This window comes from Schistocerca piceifrons, chromosome 2, assembly GCF_021461385.2.
Source record: "Schistocerca piceifrons isolate TAMUIC-IGC-003096 chromosome 2, iqSchPice1.1, whole genome shotgun sequence".
In the NCBI taxonomy this organism is placed as follows: Eukaryota; Metazoa; Arthropoda; class Insecta; order Orthoptera; family Acrididae; genus Schistocerca; species Schistocerca piceifrons.
In genome coordinates, this window is record NC_060139.1 from 1,138,042,264 (window position 1) to 1,138,059,892 (window position 17,629).

Below are 17,629 nucleotides of genomic sequence, written 5' to 3' on the forward strand. Positions count from 1 at the left end.
TAATTTATTATGAAAATTCACAAATACCTTTTATTCTATTATCAAAAGTGTCCAGCAGAGTAATCAGGGTCATCTTCTAGTTCTTCTTCTTCACCTAGAAGCTTTCTTCTCCTTGCTGCCCTTGCTTTTTTTGTATTAAATTCAGCTGCATACTGAGCCTTCCTTACTCGCACGCTGTCCAGAAGCTGAAGACCTCTGATGGTGTTGATACCAGGAGCAATGCCGAGCCTTGCCATGACCTTTAGCCTACCCATATGACCATCATTGAATGAAATAACAGCATCACTGACTCCCCATTTCAATGTTTTTATCCCAACAAATACATTCTTAGGTACACGAGTCCAAATGAGGTTGTTGAACGACTCGTTTTGATTCTGGGTACAACCATGAAGACATTTTCGCAGAAGATCAGGATGCCCCAAGTCTCTATATATTGGTTTAATTACTTCCATAACAGCCAATGGAATATAATTTTTATGGTGATAAGGATCCCCAGTAGCTTGAGATTTTCTATAATTGCACCATGACTGAGGACCATCTGGACAAGCAAAATGTTGAGGATTATCATCAGTTGATGATCGATGTAAATATGTGGCCCATACAGCTTGTCTCATTTCCTGCAAATTATTTGCATTATTTCTTATTGCCATACCATAGTATTGTTGTAATTCATTTATAATTTTATCTGACAGGCGACCTCTAATGGTTTTACCATCTGACAAAATTTTGTCCTTCAGATTCTGTTTCAGTTTCCTTAGACGAGTGCCCATTCGTTTCTGAACATGACCGACACATTCTAGTTTAGTTATTGTCTTATTGACATATGGCATGGATTCTGTAACACTTTTGTATGCCTTGGAGTCCCCATCTCCAAGGAATTTTGTGTAAAATACTCCCCGTTCTTTTTCTGATCTGCTAAACATTTTCACAGCAGCGGCAGCCTCCATGCCTCCACTCGTACCTTCATAATTCTTGCTACATATGTGAGCTGCTTCTATCTTACCAGATGCACAATGGTAACAATGTTTAGTGAGCACTTCATAGTCCAAAACTTTACCGCTGTCCACACTAGTAACAGTAGCAACAGCATTTTTGGATGTGTGACCCCTTTTCTGCCAGGTTCCATCAAAAGCAACAGGGATATCTGGGTTTCCTTCATTTATATATTTTGCTTCACTGGCAGCAGCTTTCATTGATAAATCTGCTACAGACTGAACAGCATCTCCTATCACTTCAGTGTAATTGTCAATTTTAGCAGGTGGAGGTGGAAGATTCATTATGGCACAAAATGTTTGAGCAGCAGTATGTCCTTTACCAATTGCTCTCATTGCATACATTAGCCTGATATTACTCTCAAACAAATTGCTACTGCATGTTTTAGAGCTCCAAAAACAGGTCTCATTTTCACAACTGGCACAAACTATAGCAATTTTGCAGGAAAGTCCTATAGATTTTGTTATGTTCATATCAAAAGAACCTCCACAAAGATTACAACACAAACATTTCTTCATAAACTCAGTAAAAACAGGAAAGTCGACTAAAACATATTGTTCATTAGAAGCTTCATCTGTAATTTCACTTGCACAGTTTGATAACTTCTTTTTTGATGCACTGGTGGGCGTGTCTCCTTCACACATCTCAGCTGTACAAACGTCAGAACTTTCACCAGCATCAACAGGTGCTGAAGCAGAATCACTTGAACAAACGTTATTTGTAAATCTATTACCGCGAAACTTTCGCTTTTTAAATAATGATGCACTCCTAGGCATCGTAGAAACTACGCACTCACCACTGAAAGTCAAAACAAGACAGATAACAAACTCCAAATGAGCGACAAACTAAACTCGAGGCTCAAAACAAACACTCACAGATCAAAAACTGAACAATAAACACAGCTAGTCGTAAAAACAATGGTACCTATGGAAGGATCAAAGATTCTACAACTGAAGAGTGAAATCCACAGCCTTCTATATGTAATGTTTTCGGAAATGCGAAGATTTAAATGTGTACAAATCACAAGATGGGTAACTTTGCTGGGCGCACATGTAATTTTGAAAAATTAAATAAAAATACTTCCAATTGGAATTTCTTAACAAATTTTGCACCATTTTAAGCAGAAAATTTCAAATTAAGTTATAAGGTTAAAAACTGAAAATGTGAATTTTTTCCATTTTCCGGCATTCCAACTCCCCTTAATTCCGATGAATTTTCTGTGTTTCATCGTCAATACGAAGGTCAGAGGGAAACAGTATACATGATGTGAAGCATGGGAATCTATAACTAATGTCACAGGAATGGTTCAAACCAATGACAGTAAGAAGAGTCAGTGTTCTTGTACTTAAGTCGGCATTGTGCCTTTTGTATTTAATCAAGATGCAATTTCTGTGTTTCATCGTCAATAAGAAGGTGAAAGGGCACAGTAAACCTGAAGTGAAGCATCGGAATCTATAACTAGAGTCACAGGAATGGTTCAAAACATAGACAGTAAGAAGAGTCAGTCTTCTTGTACTTAAGTCGACATTGTGCCTTTTGTATGTATTTCCGATGCAATTTCAGTGTTTCATCGTCAATAAGAAGCTCACAAGGATACAGTAACCCTGAAGTGAAGCATCGGAATCTATAACTAGTGTCACAGGCATGGTTCAAAAAATAGACAGTAAGTAGAGTCAGTCTTTTTGTACTTAAGTCGGCATTGTGAATTTTTTTTTTAATTCCGGTGCAATTTCTGTGTTTCAACGTCAATACGTAGGTCAGAGGGATACAGTAAACCTGAAGTGAAGCATCGGAATCTATAACTAGAGTCACAGGAATGGTTCAAAACATAGAAAGTAAGAAGGATCTGTCTTCTTGAACTTAAGTCGGCATTGTGCCTTTTGTATTTAATTCCGATGCAATATCTGTATTTCTTCGTCAATAACAAGGTCAGAGAGATGCAGTAAACCTGAAGTGAAGCATCGGAATCTATAACTAGTGTCACAGAAATGGTTCAAAACATAGACAGTAAGAAGAGCCAATCTTCTTGTGCTTGAGTCGGCATTGTGCCTTTAGTATTTAATTCCGATGCAATTTCTGTATTTCTTCGTCAATAAGAAGGTCAGAGGGATACAGTACACCTGAAGTGCGGAATCTATAACTAGTGTCACAGAAATGGTTCAAAACATAGACAGCAAGAAGAGTCAGTCTTCTTGTACTTATGTCGGCATTGTGCCTTTTGTAAATAATTCCGATGCAACTTCTGTGTTTCATCGTCAATAAGAAGCTCAGAGGGATACAGTAAATCTGAAGTGAAGCATCGGAATCTATAACTAGTGTCACAGGAATGGTTCAAACATAGACAGTAAGAAGAGGCATTCTTCTTGTACTTAAGTCGGCATTGTGCCTTTTGTATTTAATTCCGATGCAATTTACGTGTTTCATCGTCAATAAGAAGGTCAGAGGGATACAGTAAACCTGAAGTGAAGCATCGGAATCTATAACTAGTGTCACAGGAATGGTTCAAAACATAGACAGTAAGAAGAGTCAGTCTTTTTGTACTTAAGTCGGCATTGTGCCTTTTGTATTTAATTCCGATGCAATTTCTGTGTTTCATCGTCAATACGAAAGTCAGAGGGATACAGTAAACCTCAAGTGAAGCATCGGAATCTATAACTAGTGTCACAGGAAAGGTTCAAAACATAGACAGTAAGAGGGGTCAGTCTTCTTGTACTTAAGTCGGCATTGTGCCTTTTGTATTTAATTCCGATGCAATTTACGTGTTTCATCGTCAATAAGAAGGTCAGAGGGATACAGTAAACCTGAAGTGAAGCATCGGAATCTATAACTAGTGTCTAAGGAATGGTTCAAAACATAGACAGTAAGAAGAGTCAGTTTTCTTGTACATAAGTCGGCATTGTGCCTTTTGTAATTAATTCCGATGCAATTTCTGTGTTTCATCGTCAATAAGAAGGCCACAGGGAGACAGTAAATCTGAACTGAAGTATCGGAATCCATAACTAGTGTCACAGGAATGGTTCAAATCATAGACAGTAAGAAGACCCGTTCTTCTTATACTTATATCGGCATTGTGCCTTTTGTATTTAATTACGATGCAATTTACGTGTTTCATCGTCAATAAGAAGGTTACAGGGATACAGTAAACCTGAAGTGAAGCATCGGAATCCACAACTAGTGTCACAGGAATGGTTCAAATCATAGACAGTAAGAAGAGTCAGTTTTCTTGTACATAAGTCGGCATTGTGCCTTTTGTATTTAAATCCGATGCAATTTCTGTGTTTCATCGTCAATAAGAAGGTCACAGGGAGACAGTGAACCTGAACTGAAGCATCGGAATCTATAACTAGTGTCACAGGAATGGTTCAAAACTTAGACAGTAAGAAGAGCCAGTCTTCTTGTACTTGGGTCGACATTGTGCCTTTTGTATTTAATTCGGATGCAACTTCTGTGTTTCATCGTCAATAAGAGCGTCAGAGGGATACAGTAAACCTGAAGTGAAGCATCGGCATCTATAACTAGTGTCACAGGAATGGTTCAAAACATAGACAGTTGGAAGAGTCAGTCTTCTTGTACTTAATTCGGCATTGTGCCTTTTGTATTTAATTAAGATTTAATTTCTGTGTTTCATCGATAATAATAAGGTCAGAGGCATACAGTAAACCTGATGTGAAGCATCGGAATCTATAACTAGTGTCACAGGAATGGTTCAAAACATAGTCAGTAAGAAGAGTCAGTTATCTTGTACTTAAGTCGGCATTGTGCCTTTTGTATTTAATTCCGATGCAATTTCTGTGTTTCATCGTCAATAAGAAGGTCAGAGGGATACAGTATACCTGAAGTGAAGCATCGGAATCTATAACTAGTGTCACAGGAATTGTTCAAATCATAGACAGTAAGAACAGTCAGTCATTTTGTACTTAAGTCGGCATTGTGCCTTTTGTATTTTATTCCGATGCAATTTCTGTGTTTCGTCGTCAATACGAAAGTCAGAGGGATACAGTAAACCTGAAGTGAAGCATCGGAATCTATAACTAGTGTCACAGGAATGGTTCAAAACATAGACAGTAAGAAGAGTCAGTCTTTTTGTACTTAAGTCGGCATTGTGCCTTTTGTATTTAATTCCGACGAATTTTCTGTGTTTCATCGTCAATACGAAGGTCAGAGGGAAACAGTATACATGATGTGAAGCATGGGAATCTATAACTAATGTCACAGGAATGGTTCAAACCAATGACAGTAAGAAGAGTCAGTGTTCTTGTACTTAAGTCGGCATTGTGCCTTTTGTATTTAATCAAGATGCAATTTCTGTGTTTCATCGTCAATAAGAAGGTGAAAGGGCACAGTAAACCTGAAGTGAAGCATCGGAATCTATAACTAGAGTCACAGGAATGGTTCAAAACATAGACAGTAAGAAGAGTCAGTCTTCTTGTACTTAAGTCGACATTGTGCCTTTTGTATGTATTTCCGATGCAATTTCAGTGTTTCATCGTCAATAAGAAGCTCACAAGGATACAGTAACCCTGAAGTGAAGCATCGGAATCTATAACTAGTGTCACAGGCATGGTTCAAAAAATAGACAGTAAGTAGAGTCAGTCTTTTTGTACTTAAGTCGGCATTGTGAATTTTTTTTTTAATTCCGGTGCAATTTCTGTGTTTCAACGTCAATACGTAGGTCAGAGGGATACAGTAAACCTGAAGTGAAGCATCGGAATCTATAACTAGAGTCACAGGAATGGTTCAAAACATAGAAAGTAAGAAGGATCTGTCTTCTTGAACTTAAGTCGGCATTGTGCCTTTTGTATTTAATTCCGATGCAATATCTGTATTTCTTCGTCAATAACAAGGTCAGAGAGATGCAGTAAACCTGAAGTGAAGCATCGGAATCTATAACTAGTGTCACAGAAATGGTTCAAAACATAGACAGTAAGAAGAGCCAGTCTTCTTGTGCTTGAGTCGGCATTGTGCCTTTAGTATTTAATTCCGATGCAATTTCTGTATTTCTTCGTCAATAAGAAGGTCAGAGGGATACAGTACACCTGAAGTGCGGAATCTATAACTAGTGTCACAGAAATGGTTCAAAACATAGACAGCAAGAAGAGTCAGTCTTCTTGTACTTATGTCGGCATTGTGCCTTTTGTAAATAATTCCGATGCAACTTCTGTGTTTCATCGTCAATAAGAAGCTCAGAGGGATACAGTAAATCTGAAGTGAAGCATCGGAATCTATAACTAGTGTCACAGGAATGGTTCAAACATAGACAGTAAGAAGAGGCATTCTTCTTGTACTTAAGTCGGCATTGTGCCTTTTGTATTTAATTCCGATGCAATTTACGTGTTTCATCGTCAATAAGAAGGTCAGAGGGATACAGTAAACCTGAAGTGAAGCATCGGAATCTATAACTAGTGTCACAGGAATGGTTCAAAACATAGACAGTAAGAAGAGTCAGTCTTTTTGTACTTAAGTCGGCATTGTGCCTTTTGTATTTAATTCCGATGCAATTTCTGTGTTTCATCGTCAATACGAAAGTCAGAGGGATACAGTAAACCTCAAGTGAAGCATCGGAATCTATAACTAGTGTCACAGGAAAGGTTCAAAACATAGACAGTAAGAGGGGTCAGTCTTCTTGTACTTAAGTCGGCATTGTGCCTTTTGTATTTAATTCCGATGCAATTTACGTGTTTCATCGTCAATAAGAAGGTCAGAGGGATACAGTAAACCTGAAGTGAAGCATCGGAATCTATAACTAGTGTCTAAGGAATGGTTCAAAACATAGACAGTAAGAAGAGTCAGTTTTCTTGTACATAAGTCGGCATTGTGCCTTTTGTAATTAATTCCGATGCAATTTCTGTGTTTCATCGTCAATAAGAAGGCCACAGGGAGACAGTAAATCTGAACTGAAGTATCGGAATCCATAACTAGTGTCACAGGAATGGTTCAAATCATAGACAGTAAGAAGACCCGTTCTTCTTATACTTATATCGGCATTGTGCCTTTTGTATTTAATTACGATGCAATTTACGTGTTTCATCGTCAATAAGAAGGTTACAGGGATACAGTAAACCTGAAGTGAAGCATCGGAATCCACAACTAGTGTCACAGGAATGGTTCAAATCATAGACAGTAAGAAGAGTCAGTTTTCTTGTACATAAGTCGGCATTGTGCCTTTTGTATTTAAATCCGATGCAATTTCTGTGTTTCATCGTCAATAAGAAGGTCACAGGGAGACAGTGAACCTGAACTGAAGCATCGGAATCTATAACTAGTGTCACAGGAATGGTTCAAATCTTAGACAGTAAGAAGAGCCAGTCTTCTTGTACTTGGGTCGACATTGTGCCTTTTGTATTTAATTCGGATGCAACTTCTGTGTTTCATCGTCAATAAGAGCGTCAGAGGGATACAGTAAACCTGAAGTGAAGCATCGGCATCTATAACTAGTGTCACAGGAATGGTTCAAAACATAGACAGTTGGAAGAGTCAGTCTTCTTGTACTTAATTCGGCATTGTGCCTTTTGTATTTAATTAAGATTTAATTTCTGTGTTTCATCGATAATAATAAGGTCAGAGGCATACAGTAAACCTGATGTGAAGCATCGGAATCTATAACTAGTGTCACAGGAATGGTTCAAAACATAGTCAGTAAGAAGAGTCAGTTATCTTGTACTTAAGTCGGCATTGTGCCTTTTGTATTTAATTCCGATGCAATTTCTGTGTTTCATCGTCAATAAGAAGGTCAGAGGGATACAGTATACCTGAAGTGAAGCATCGGAATCTATAACTAGTGTCACAGGAATTGTTCAAATCATAGACAGTAAGAACAGTCAGTCATTTTGTACTTAAGTCGGCATTGTGCCTTTTGTATTTTATTCCGATGCAATTTCTGTGTTTCGTCGTCAATACGAAAGTCAGAGGGATACAGTAAACCTGAAGTGAAGCATCGGAATCTATAACTAGTGTCACAGGAATGGTTCAAAACATAGACAGTAAGAAGAGTCAGTCTTTTTGTACTTAAGTCGGCATTGTGCCTTTTGTATTTAATTCCGACGAATTTTCTGTGTTTCATCGTCAATACGAAGGTCAGAGGGAAACAGTATACATGATGTGAAGCATGGGAATCTATAACTAATGTCACAGGAATGGTTCAAACCAATGACAGTAAGAAGAGTCAGTGTTCTTGTACTTAAGTCGGCATTGTGCCTTTTGTATTTAATCAAGATGCAATTTCTGTGTTTCATCGTCAATAAGAAGGTGAAAGGGCACAGTAAACCTGAAGTGAAGCATCGGAATCTATAACTAGAGTCACAGGAATGGTTCAAAACATAGACAGTAAGAAGAGTCAGTCTTCTTGTACTTAAGTCGACATTGTGCCTTTTGTATGTATTTCCGATGCAATTTCAGTGTTTCATCGTCAATAAGAAGCTCACAAGGATACAGTAACCCTGAAGTGAAGCATCGGAATCTATAACTAGTGTCACAGGCATGGTTCAAAAAATAGACAGTAAGTAGAGTCAGTCTTTTTGTACTTAAGTCGGCATTGTGAATTTTTTTTTTAATTCCGGTGCAATTTCTGTGTTTCAACGTCAATACGTAGGTCAGAGGGATACAGTAAACCTGAAGTGAAGCATCGGAATCTATAACTAGAGTCACAGGAATGGTTCAAAACATAGAAAGTAAGAAGGATCTGTCTTCTTGAACTTAAGTCGGCATTGTGCCTTTTGTATTTAATTCCGATGCAATATCTGTATTTCTTCGTCAATAACAAGGTCAGAGAGATGCAGTAAACCTGAAGTGAAGCATCGGAATCTATAACTAGTGTCACAGAAATGGTTCAAAACATGACAGTAAGAAGAGCCAGTCTTCTTGTGCTTGAGTCGGCATTGTGCCTTTAGTATTTAATTCCGATGCAATTTCTGTATTTCTTCGTCAATAAGAAGGTCAGAGGGATACAGTACACCTGAAGTGCGGAATCTATAACTAGTGTCACAGAAATGGTTCAAAACATAGACAGCAAGAAGAGTCAGTCTTCTTGTACTTATGTCGGCATTGTGCCTTTTGTAAATAATTCCGATGCAACTTCTGTGTTTCATCGTCAATAAGAAGCTCAGAGGGATACAGTAAATCTGAAGTGAAGCATCGGAATCTATAACTAGTGTCACAGGAATGGTTCAAACATAGACAGTAAGAAGAGGCATTCTTCTTGTACTTAAGTCGGCATTGTGCCTTTTGTATTTAATTCCGATGCAATTTACGTGTTTCATCGTCAATAAGAAGGTCAGAGGGATACAGTAAAACTGAAGTCAAGCATCGTAATCTATAACTAGTGTCACAGAAATGGTTCAAAACATAGACAGTAAGAAGAGCCAGTCTTCTTGTACTTGAGTCGGCATTGTGCCTTTTGTATTTAATTCCGATGCAATTTCTGTTTTTCATCGTCAATAAGAAGGTCAGAGGGATACAGTAAACCTGAAGTGAAGCATCGGAATCTATAACTAGAGTCACAGGAATGGTTCAAAACATAGAAAGTAAGAAGGATCTGTCTTCTTGAACTTAAGTCGGCATTGTGCCTTTTGTATTTGATTCCGATGCAATTTCTGTATTTCTTCGTCAATAAGAAGGTCAGAGGGATACAGTATACCTGAAGTGAAGCATCGGAATCTATAACTAGTGTCACAGAAATGGTTCAAAACATAGACAGTAAGAAGAGTCAGTCTTCTTGTACTTATGTCGGCATTGTGCCTTTTGTAAATAATTCCGATGCAATTTCTGTATTTCATCGTCAATAAGAAGCTCAGAGGGATACAGTAAATCTGAAGTGAAGCATCGGAATCTATAACTAGTGTCACAGGAATGGTTCAAAACATAGACAGTAAGAAGAGGCATTCTTCTTGTACTTAAGTCGGCATTGTGCCTTTTGTATTTAATTCCGATGCAATTTACGTGTTTAATCGTCAATAAGAAGGTCAGAGGGATACAGTAAACCTGAAGTGAAGCATCGGAATCTATAACTAGTGTCACAGGAATGGTTCAAAACATAGACAGTAAGAAGAGTCAGTCTTTTTGTACTTAAGTCGGCATTGTGCCTTTTGTATTTATTTCCGATGCAATTTCTGTGTTTCATCGTCAATAAGAAGGTCAGAGGAATACAGTAAACCTGAAGTGAAGCATCGGAATCTATAACTAGTGTCTAAGGAATGGTTCAAAACATAGACAGTTAGAAGAGTCAGTTTTCTTGTACATAAGTCGGCATTGTGCCTTTTGTAATTAATTACGATGCAATTTCTGTGTTTCATCGTCAATAAGAAGGTCACAGGGAGACAGTAAACCTGAACTGAAGTATCGGAATCTATAACTAGTGTCACAGGAATGGTTCAAATCATAGACAGTCAGAAGAGTCAGTTTTCTTGTACTTAGGTCGGCATTGGGCCTTTTGAATATAATTACGATGCAATTTCTGTGCTTCTTCGTCAATAAGAAGGTCTGAGGGATGCAGTAAACCTGAAGGGAAGCATCGGAATCTATAACTAGTGTCACAGAAATGGTTCAAAACATAGACAGTAATAAGAGCCAGCCTTCTTGTACTTGTGTCGGCATTGTGCCTTTTCTATTTAATTCGGATGCAACTTCTGTGTTTCATCGTCAATAAGAGCGTCAGAGGGATACAGTAAACCTGAAGTGAAGCATCGGAATCTATAACTAGTGTCACAGTAATGGTTCAAATCATAGACAGTAGGAACAGTCAGTCTTCTTGTACTTAATTCGGCATTGTGCCTTTTGTATTTAATTAAGACTTAATTTCTGTGTTTCATCGTCAATAATAAGGTCAGAGGCATACAGTAAACCTCATGTGAAGCATCGGAATCTATAACTAGTGTCACAGGAATTGTTCAAAACATAGTCAGTAAGAAGAGTCAGTTATCTTGTACTTAAGTCACCATTGTGATTTTGTATTTAATTCCGATGCAATTTCTGTGTTTCATCGTCAATAAGAAGGTCAGAGGGATACAGTATATCTGAAGTGAAGCATCGGAATCTATAACTAGTGTCACAGGAATTGTTCAAATCAAAGACAGTAAGAACAGTCAGTCTTTTTGTACTTAAGTCGGCATTGTGCCTTTTGTATTTTATTCCGATGCAATTTCTGTGTTTCGTCGTCAATAAGAAAGTCAGAGGGATACAGTAAACCTGAAGTGAAGCATCGGAATCTATAACCAGTGTCACAGGGATGGTTCAAAACATAGACAGTAAGAAGGGTCCGTCTTCTTGTACTTTAGTCAGCATTGTGCATTTTGTATTTAATTCCGATGCAATATCTGTGTTTTTTCGTCATTAAGAAGGTCAGAGGGATACAGTAAAACTGAAGTCAAGTATCGGAATCCATAACTAGTGTCACAGAAATGGTTCGAAACATAGACAGTAAGAAGAGCCAGTCATCTTGTACTTGAGTCGGCATTGTGCCTTTTGTATTTAATTAGGATGCAACGTCTGTGTTTCATCGTCAATAAGAAGGTCAGAGGGATACGGTAAACCTGAACTGAAGCATCGGAATCTATAACCAGTGTCACAGGGATGGTTCAAAACATAGACAGTAAGAAGGGTCCGTCTTCTTGTACTTTAGTCAGCATTGTGCATTTTGTATTTAATTCCGATGCAATATCTGTGTTTTTTCGTCATTAAGAAGGTCAGAGGGATACAGTAAAACTGAAGTCAAGCATCGGAATCCATAACTAGTGTCACAGAAATGGTTCGAAACATAGACAGTAAGAAGAGCCAGTCATCTTGTACTTGAGTCGGCATTGTGCCTTTTGTATTTAATTAGGATGCAACGTCTGTGTTTCATCGTCAATAAGAAGATCAGAGGGATACGGTAAACCTGAAGTGAAGGATCGGAATCTATAACTAGTGTCACAGGAATGGTTCAAAACATAGACAGTAAGAAGACCCATTCTTCTTATACTTATATCGGCATTGTGCCTTTTGTATTTAATTACGATGCAATTTACGTGTTTCATCGTCAATAAGAAGGTCAGAGGGATACAGTATACCTGAAGTGAAGCATCGGAATCTATAACTAGTGTCACAGGAATGGTTCAAAACTTAGACAGTAAGAAGAGCCAGTCTTCTTGTACTTGGGTCGACATTGTGCCTTTTGTATTTAATTCGGATGCAACTTCTGTGTTTCATCGTCAATAAGAGCGTCAGATGGATACAGTAAACCTGAAGTGAAGCATCGGAATCTATAACTAGTGTCACAGGAATGGTTCAAAACATAGACAGTTGGAAGAGTCAGTCTTCTTGTACTTAATTCGGCATTGTGCCTTTTGTATTTAATTAAGATTTAATTTCTGTGTTTCATCGTCTATAATAAGGTCAGAGGCATACAGTAAACCTGATGTGAAGCATCGGAATCTATAACTAGTGTCACAGGAAAGGTTCAAAACATAGTCAGTAAGAAGAGTCAGTTATCTTGTACTTAAGTCGGCATTGTGCCTTTTGTATTTAATTCCGATGCAATTTCTGTGTTTCATCGTCAATAAGAAGGTCAGAGGGATACAGTATACCTGAAGTGAAGCATCGGAATCTATAACTAGTGTCACAGGAATTGTTCAAATCATAGACAGTAAGAACAGTCAGTCTTTTTGTACTTAAGTCATCATTGTGCCTTTTGTATTTTATTCCGATGCAATTTCTGTGTTTCATCGTCAATACGAAAGTCAGAGGGATACAGTAAACCTGAAGTGAAGCATCGGAATCTATAACTAGTGTCACAGGAATGGTTCAAAACATAGACAGTAAGAAGACCCATTCTTCTTATACTTATATCGGCATTGTGCCTTTTGTATTTAATTACGATGCAATTTACGTGTTTCATCATCAATAAGAAGGTCAGAGGGATACAGTAAACCTGAAGTGAAGCATCGGAATCTACAACTACTTTCACAGGAATGGTTCAAAACATAGACAGTAAGAAGAGTCATTTTTCTTGTACATAAGTCGGCATTGTGCCTTTTGTATTTAATTCCGATGCAATTTCTGTGTTTCATCGTCAATAAGAAGGTCACAGGGAGACAGTAAACCTGAACTGAAGCATCGGAATCTATAACTAGTGTCACAGGAATGGTTCAAACTTAGACAGTAAGAAGAGCCAGTCTTCTTGTACTTGGGTCGACATTGTGTCTTTTGTATTTAATTCGGATGCAACTTCTGTGTTTCATCGTCAATAAGAGCGTCAGAGGGATACAGTAAACCTGAAGTGAAGCATCGGAATCTATAACTAGTGTCACAGGAATGGTTCAAAACATAGACAGTTGGAAGAGTCAGTCTTCTTGTACTTAATTCGGCATTGTGCCTTTTGTATTTAATTAAGATTTAATTTCTGTGTTTCATCGTCAATAATAAGGTCAGAGGCATACAGTAAACCTGATGTGAAGCATCGGAATCTATAACTAGTGTCACAGGAATGGTTCAAATCATAGTCAGTAAGAAGAGTCAGATATCTTGTACTTAAGTCGGCATTGTGCCTTTTGTATTTAATTCCGGTGCAATTTCTGTGTTTCATCGTCAATAAGAAAGTCAGAGGGATACAGTAAACCTGAAGTGAAGCATCGGAATCTATAACTAGTGTCACAGGAACGGTTCAAACATAGACAGTAAGAAGAGTCAGTCTTTTTGTACTTAAGTCGGCATTGTGCCTTTTAAATGTTATTCCGATGCAATATCTGTGTTTCTTCGTCATTAAGAAGGTCAGAGGCATACAGTAAAACTGAAGTCAAGCATCGGAATCTATAACTAGTGTCACAGAAATTGTTCACAACATAGTAAGAAGAGCCAGTCTATTGGTACTTGAGTCGGCATTGTGCCTTTTGTATTTAATTAGGATGTAACTTCTGTGTTTCATCGTCAATAATAAGGTCAGTGGGATACGGTAAACCTGAAGTGAAGCATCGGAATCTATAACTAGTGTCACAGGAATTTTTCAAAACATAGACAGTAAGAAGACCCTTTCTTCATATACTTAAGTCGGCATTGTGCTTTTTGTATTTAATTCCGCTGCAATCTACGTGTTTCATCGTCAATAAGAAGGTCAGAGGGATACAGTAAACCTGAAGTGAAGCATCGGAATCTACAACTAGTGTCACAGGAATGGTTCAAAGCATAGTCAGTAAGAAGAGTCAATCTTCTTGTACTTAAGTCGGCATTGTGCCTTTTGTATTTAATTAAGATGCAATATCTGTGTTTCATCGTCAATAGGAAGGTGAAAGGGATACAGTAAACCTGAAGTGAAGCTTCGGAATCTATAACTAGTGATACTGGAATGGTTCAAAACATAGACAGTAGGAAGAGTCAGTTTTCTTGTGCTTAAGTCGGCATTGTGCCTTTTGTATATAATTCCGATGCAATTTCTGTGTTTCATCGTCAATAAGAAGGTCAGAGGGACACAGTAAACCTGAAGTGAAGCATCGGAATCTATAACTAGTGTCACAGGAATGGTTCAAAACATAGACAGTAAGAAGAGCCAGTCTTCTTGTACTTGGGTCGGCATTGTGCTTTTTGTATTTAATTCATATGCAACTTCTGTGTTTCATCGTCAATAAGAGCGTCAGAGGGATACAGTAAACCTGAAGTGAAGCATCGGAATCTATAACTAGTGTCACAGGAATGGTTCAAAACATAGACAGTAAGAAGAGTCAGTCTTCTTGTACTTAATTCGGCATTGTGCCTTTTGTATTTAATTAAGATTTAATTTCTGTGTTTCATCGTCAATAATAAGGTCAGAGGGATACAGTAAACCTGAAGTGAAGCATCGGAATCTATAACTAGTGTCACAGGAATGGTTCAAAAACATAGTCAGGAAAAAGAGTCAATCTTCTTGTACTTAAGTCGGCATTGTCCCTTTTGTATTTAATTCCGATGCAATTTCTGTGTTTCATTGTCAATAAGAAGGTCAGAGGGATACAGTAAACCTGAAGTGAAGCATCGGAATTTATAACTAGTGTCACAGGATTGGTTCAAAAAATAGACAGTAAGAAGGGTCAGTCTTCTTGTACTTAAGTCGGCATTGTGCTTTTGTATTTAATTCCGATGCAATATCTGTGTTTCTTCGTCAATAAGAAGGTCAGAGGGATACAGTAAACCTGAAGTGACGAATCGGAATCTATAACTAGTGTCACAGAAATGGTTCAAAACATAGACAGTAGGAAGAGACAGTCTTCTTGTACTTGAGTCGGCATTGTGCCTTTTGTATTTAATTCCGATATAATTTCTGTGTCTTTTCGTCAATAAGATCGTCAGAGGGATACAGTAAACCTGAAATGAAGCATCGGAATCTATAACTAGAGTAACAGGAATGGTTCAAAGCATAGGCAGTAAGAAGAGTCAGTCTTCTTGTACTTAACCCTGCTGTTCTGTTCACTTTTACTTGACATATATACTGTTCGGGTCAATATGACCCGACATATCAAAATGCTTTAGAAACATAAATTTTGGTACAGTTTTAGCTATCGACATTGTTGTTCTATTCCAGTACCTTGTTAGTAATAATAATAATAATAATAATAATAATAATAATGGTAATAATAATAATAATAACAATGCATACAACTTTATTGAGGGATATTTTTCATTTAAATATGCACATAAATTTGAAACAACAGACAGTTTCCATTACAGGCATTCAACTTAGAAAGCACTACAGTTTTTCCATACTTCTATTCTTATTGTTGACAGTTTAGACGTAAGTATTGACATTTTCTAACAACAGACAGTTGTCATTACAGATATTCATCTTAGAGCACACTACAGTACAGAACACACTACAGTTTTTTTATTACATTCCAACATAGAAAGCACTACAACTTTAGAATCCTCTCTTCTTACTGATTGTAGTTTAGGCACAAGTATTCACATAAATTTGAAACAACAGAATTTTCAATACAATCATCTTATAAAATACTACAGTTCTTTTCTTACTGCTTGCACTGTGGACACAAGTAGGTTACATGTTTCTTGCAAATATGTTTACTACATTTTCCACACACCATGTTTGTTTTATTGTCATTACTTGATGGACAGAACTTACAGCGTGCACGTTTTGTAGATTTTCTTGTTGTTACCGATTCTGACACACCACCCACATCATTCGGGTTTTGGATGCTTGTGACCATTCTCAAAGAATCTTCTGTTCTTGGGAAATGCGTTCTTGATGCAATATGTTCTTTTATCAGTGACTTTCCAAGTTCCTCCAAGAATATTCTCCTTCTAGTCAATTTGCTTGCATTCCAATTAGGGTCAACCGAAATCCACAAAACGTATGCATTATAAGCAGAAACATCAAGAATATTGTAGAAAACTATCATTGGCCACCTATTACTTTTTCGTTTGCATGTATATGTACCTAATAACTGATCAAGCGTGTCTACAGCACCTTTGGTTGAATTATAGTCCAAAATCATTTTTGGCTTCTTATCAGCCCTGTCACTGATTTCCGCATCATGGTGGAGAGTGCTCATAAGTACAACATTCTTGTGTCTCTTAGGAATATAATTAACCACAGTAGTGTCATTTGTGAAGTAAAATGAAGAGCTGTGTACCTCCTTGTTGGTCATTTTGTGTGGAAGCTCCGGCTTATTTTTCCGTATAGTTCCCAACATAGTCAATTTCCTTTTCAGAAGCAGCTGCCCCAAATTGTACGACGTAAAAAAGTTGTCACACGTGATATTCTGACCACGTAACTCAGAAGTGAGATCAGATACCACCCTCATTCCCTGATTTCTTTCTGGTGCCGCTCCACTCACCTTTCCTGTATAAATTTGGGCTTTCAGTACGTATGAAGTTTTGCTGTCACACATGGTCCATATTTTGATCCCATATTTTGCCGGTTTACTTGGGATATACTGCTTGAATGGACAGCGACCTCTAAATGCTACTAACTGCTCGTCAACAGTAACATTTTCTCCTGGATTATACAGTTTAGGAAGGACCTCTACCCACTTCTCCCAAATACTACGAATTGCGGCAAGTTTGTCAGTACGTCGTCTTTCCTCTCTAGTAGATTTCTTGTCAAATCGCAGGACACGTGATATCTTACAGAATGTTTCATGAGACATGGTTGCTCGAAATATGTTTCGCCCAGTATCTTTATCCCACAAACTTTTTGTAGACTCCCCATGAGATCGATATACACCCGCTAGGAGTAAGAGTCCTAAGTATGCATGGAAAACAGAACCATCAATATCTGTCCACTGTTCACCATAAACTCGCTGCCCTTCAATATTTGTCATCTCTATTATTTCATTTTGAAGCGCTGTGTGAAATACTGCTTCAAATGAACATTTTACATCAGATATTCTGCTGACTGCATACCTGGTAACTCCTGGGGTACTCTTGATGATGTTCGAAGCTGGTAGGCGACCATGTTGTGCTGGTGGATGCAACTGCCATTCTATATTCCCATTTTTAGAAAGAAAAGTCTCTACACTATTTTGTATGGGCTGTGGACTGTCGTAACTGTCATCGGAACACTCGCTTTCAGATGCATTGCTGATGTGATCTTCAAACTCAGAAAGTGATCCTTCATCTGGTGAGGCATTTACTATTTCTTCCAACTCACGATCATTCAATGGTCTCATCGCCATGGTGTCAC

At 37.9% G+C, this 17,629-nt stretch overlaps 1 protein-coding gene across 1 annotated transcript; it reads right to left on the reverse strand.

The window, feature by feature from the left end:
- Positions 1–1,895: 1,895 nt before the first annotated feature.
- On the reverse strand, positions 1,896–17,621 carry LOC124776193 (piggyBac transposable element-derived protein 4-like). Its single transcript, XM_047251023.1, has 3 exons — positions 15,958–17,621; positions 15,407–15,514; positions 1,896–1,917 (listed from the first exon to the last, which is right to left on the reverse strand). The coding sequence occupies exons 1-3, from the start codon at positions 17,619–17,621 to the stop codon at positions 1,896–1,898; spliced, it is 1,794 nt and encodes a 597-aa protein (XP_047106979.1).
- Between the last annotated feature and the right edge of the window lie 8 nt (positions 17,622–17,629).

Excerpts from the sequence above, each read along its gene's own strand:
- LOC124776193 (XM_047251023.1), bottom strand. The coding sequence starts at position 17,621 with ATGGCGATGAGACCATTGAATGATCGTGAGTTGGAAGAAATAGTAAAT. Across the intron at positions 15,515-15,957 it reads TTGTGTCCACAGTGCAAGCA|GTACTGGAATAGAACAACAA; the intron begins GTAAGAAAAGAA and ends ATTACTAACAAG. Across the intron at positions 1,918-15,406 it reads CCGAACAGTATATATGTCAA|GTACCATTGTTTTTACGACT; the intron begins GTAAAAGTGAAC and ends ATCCTTCCATAG.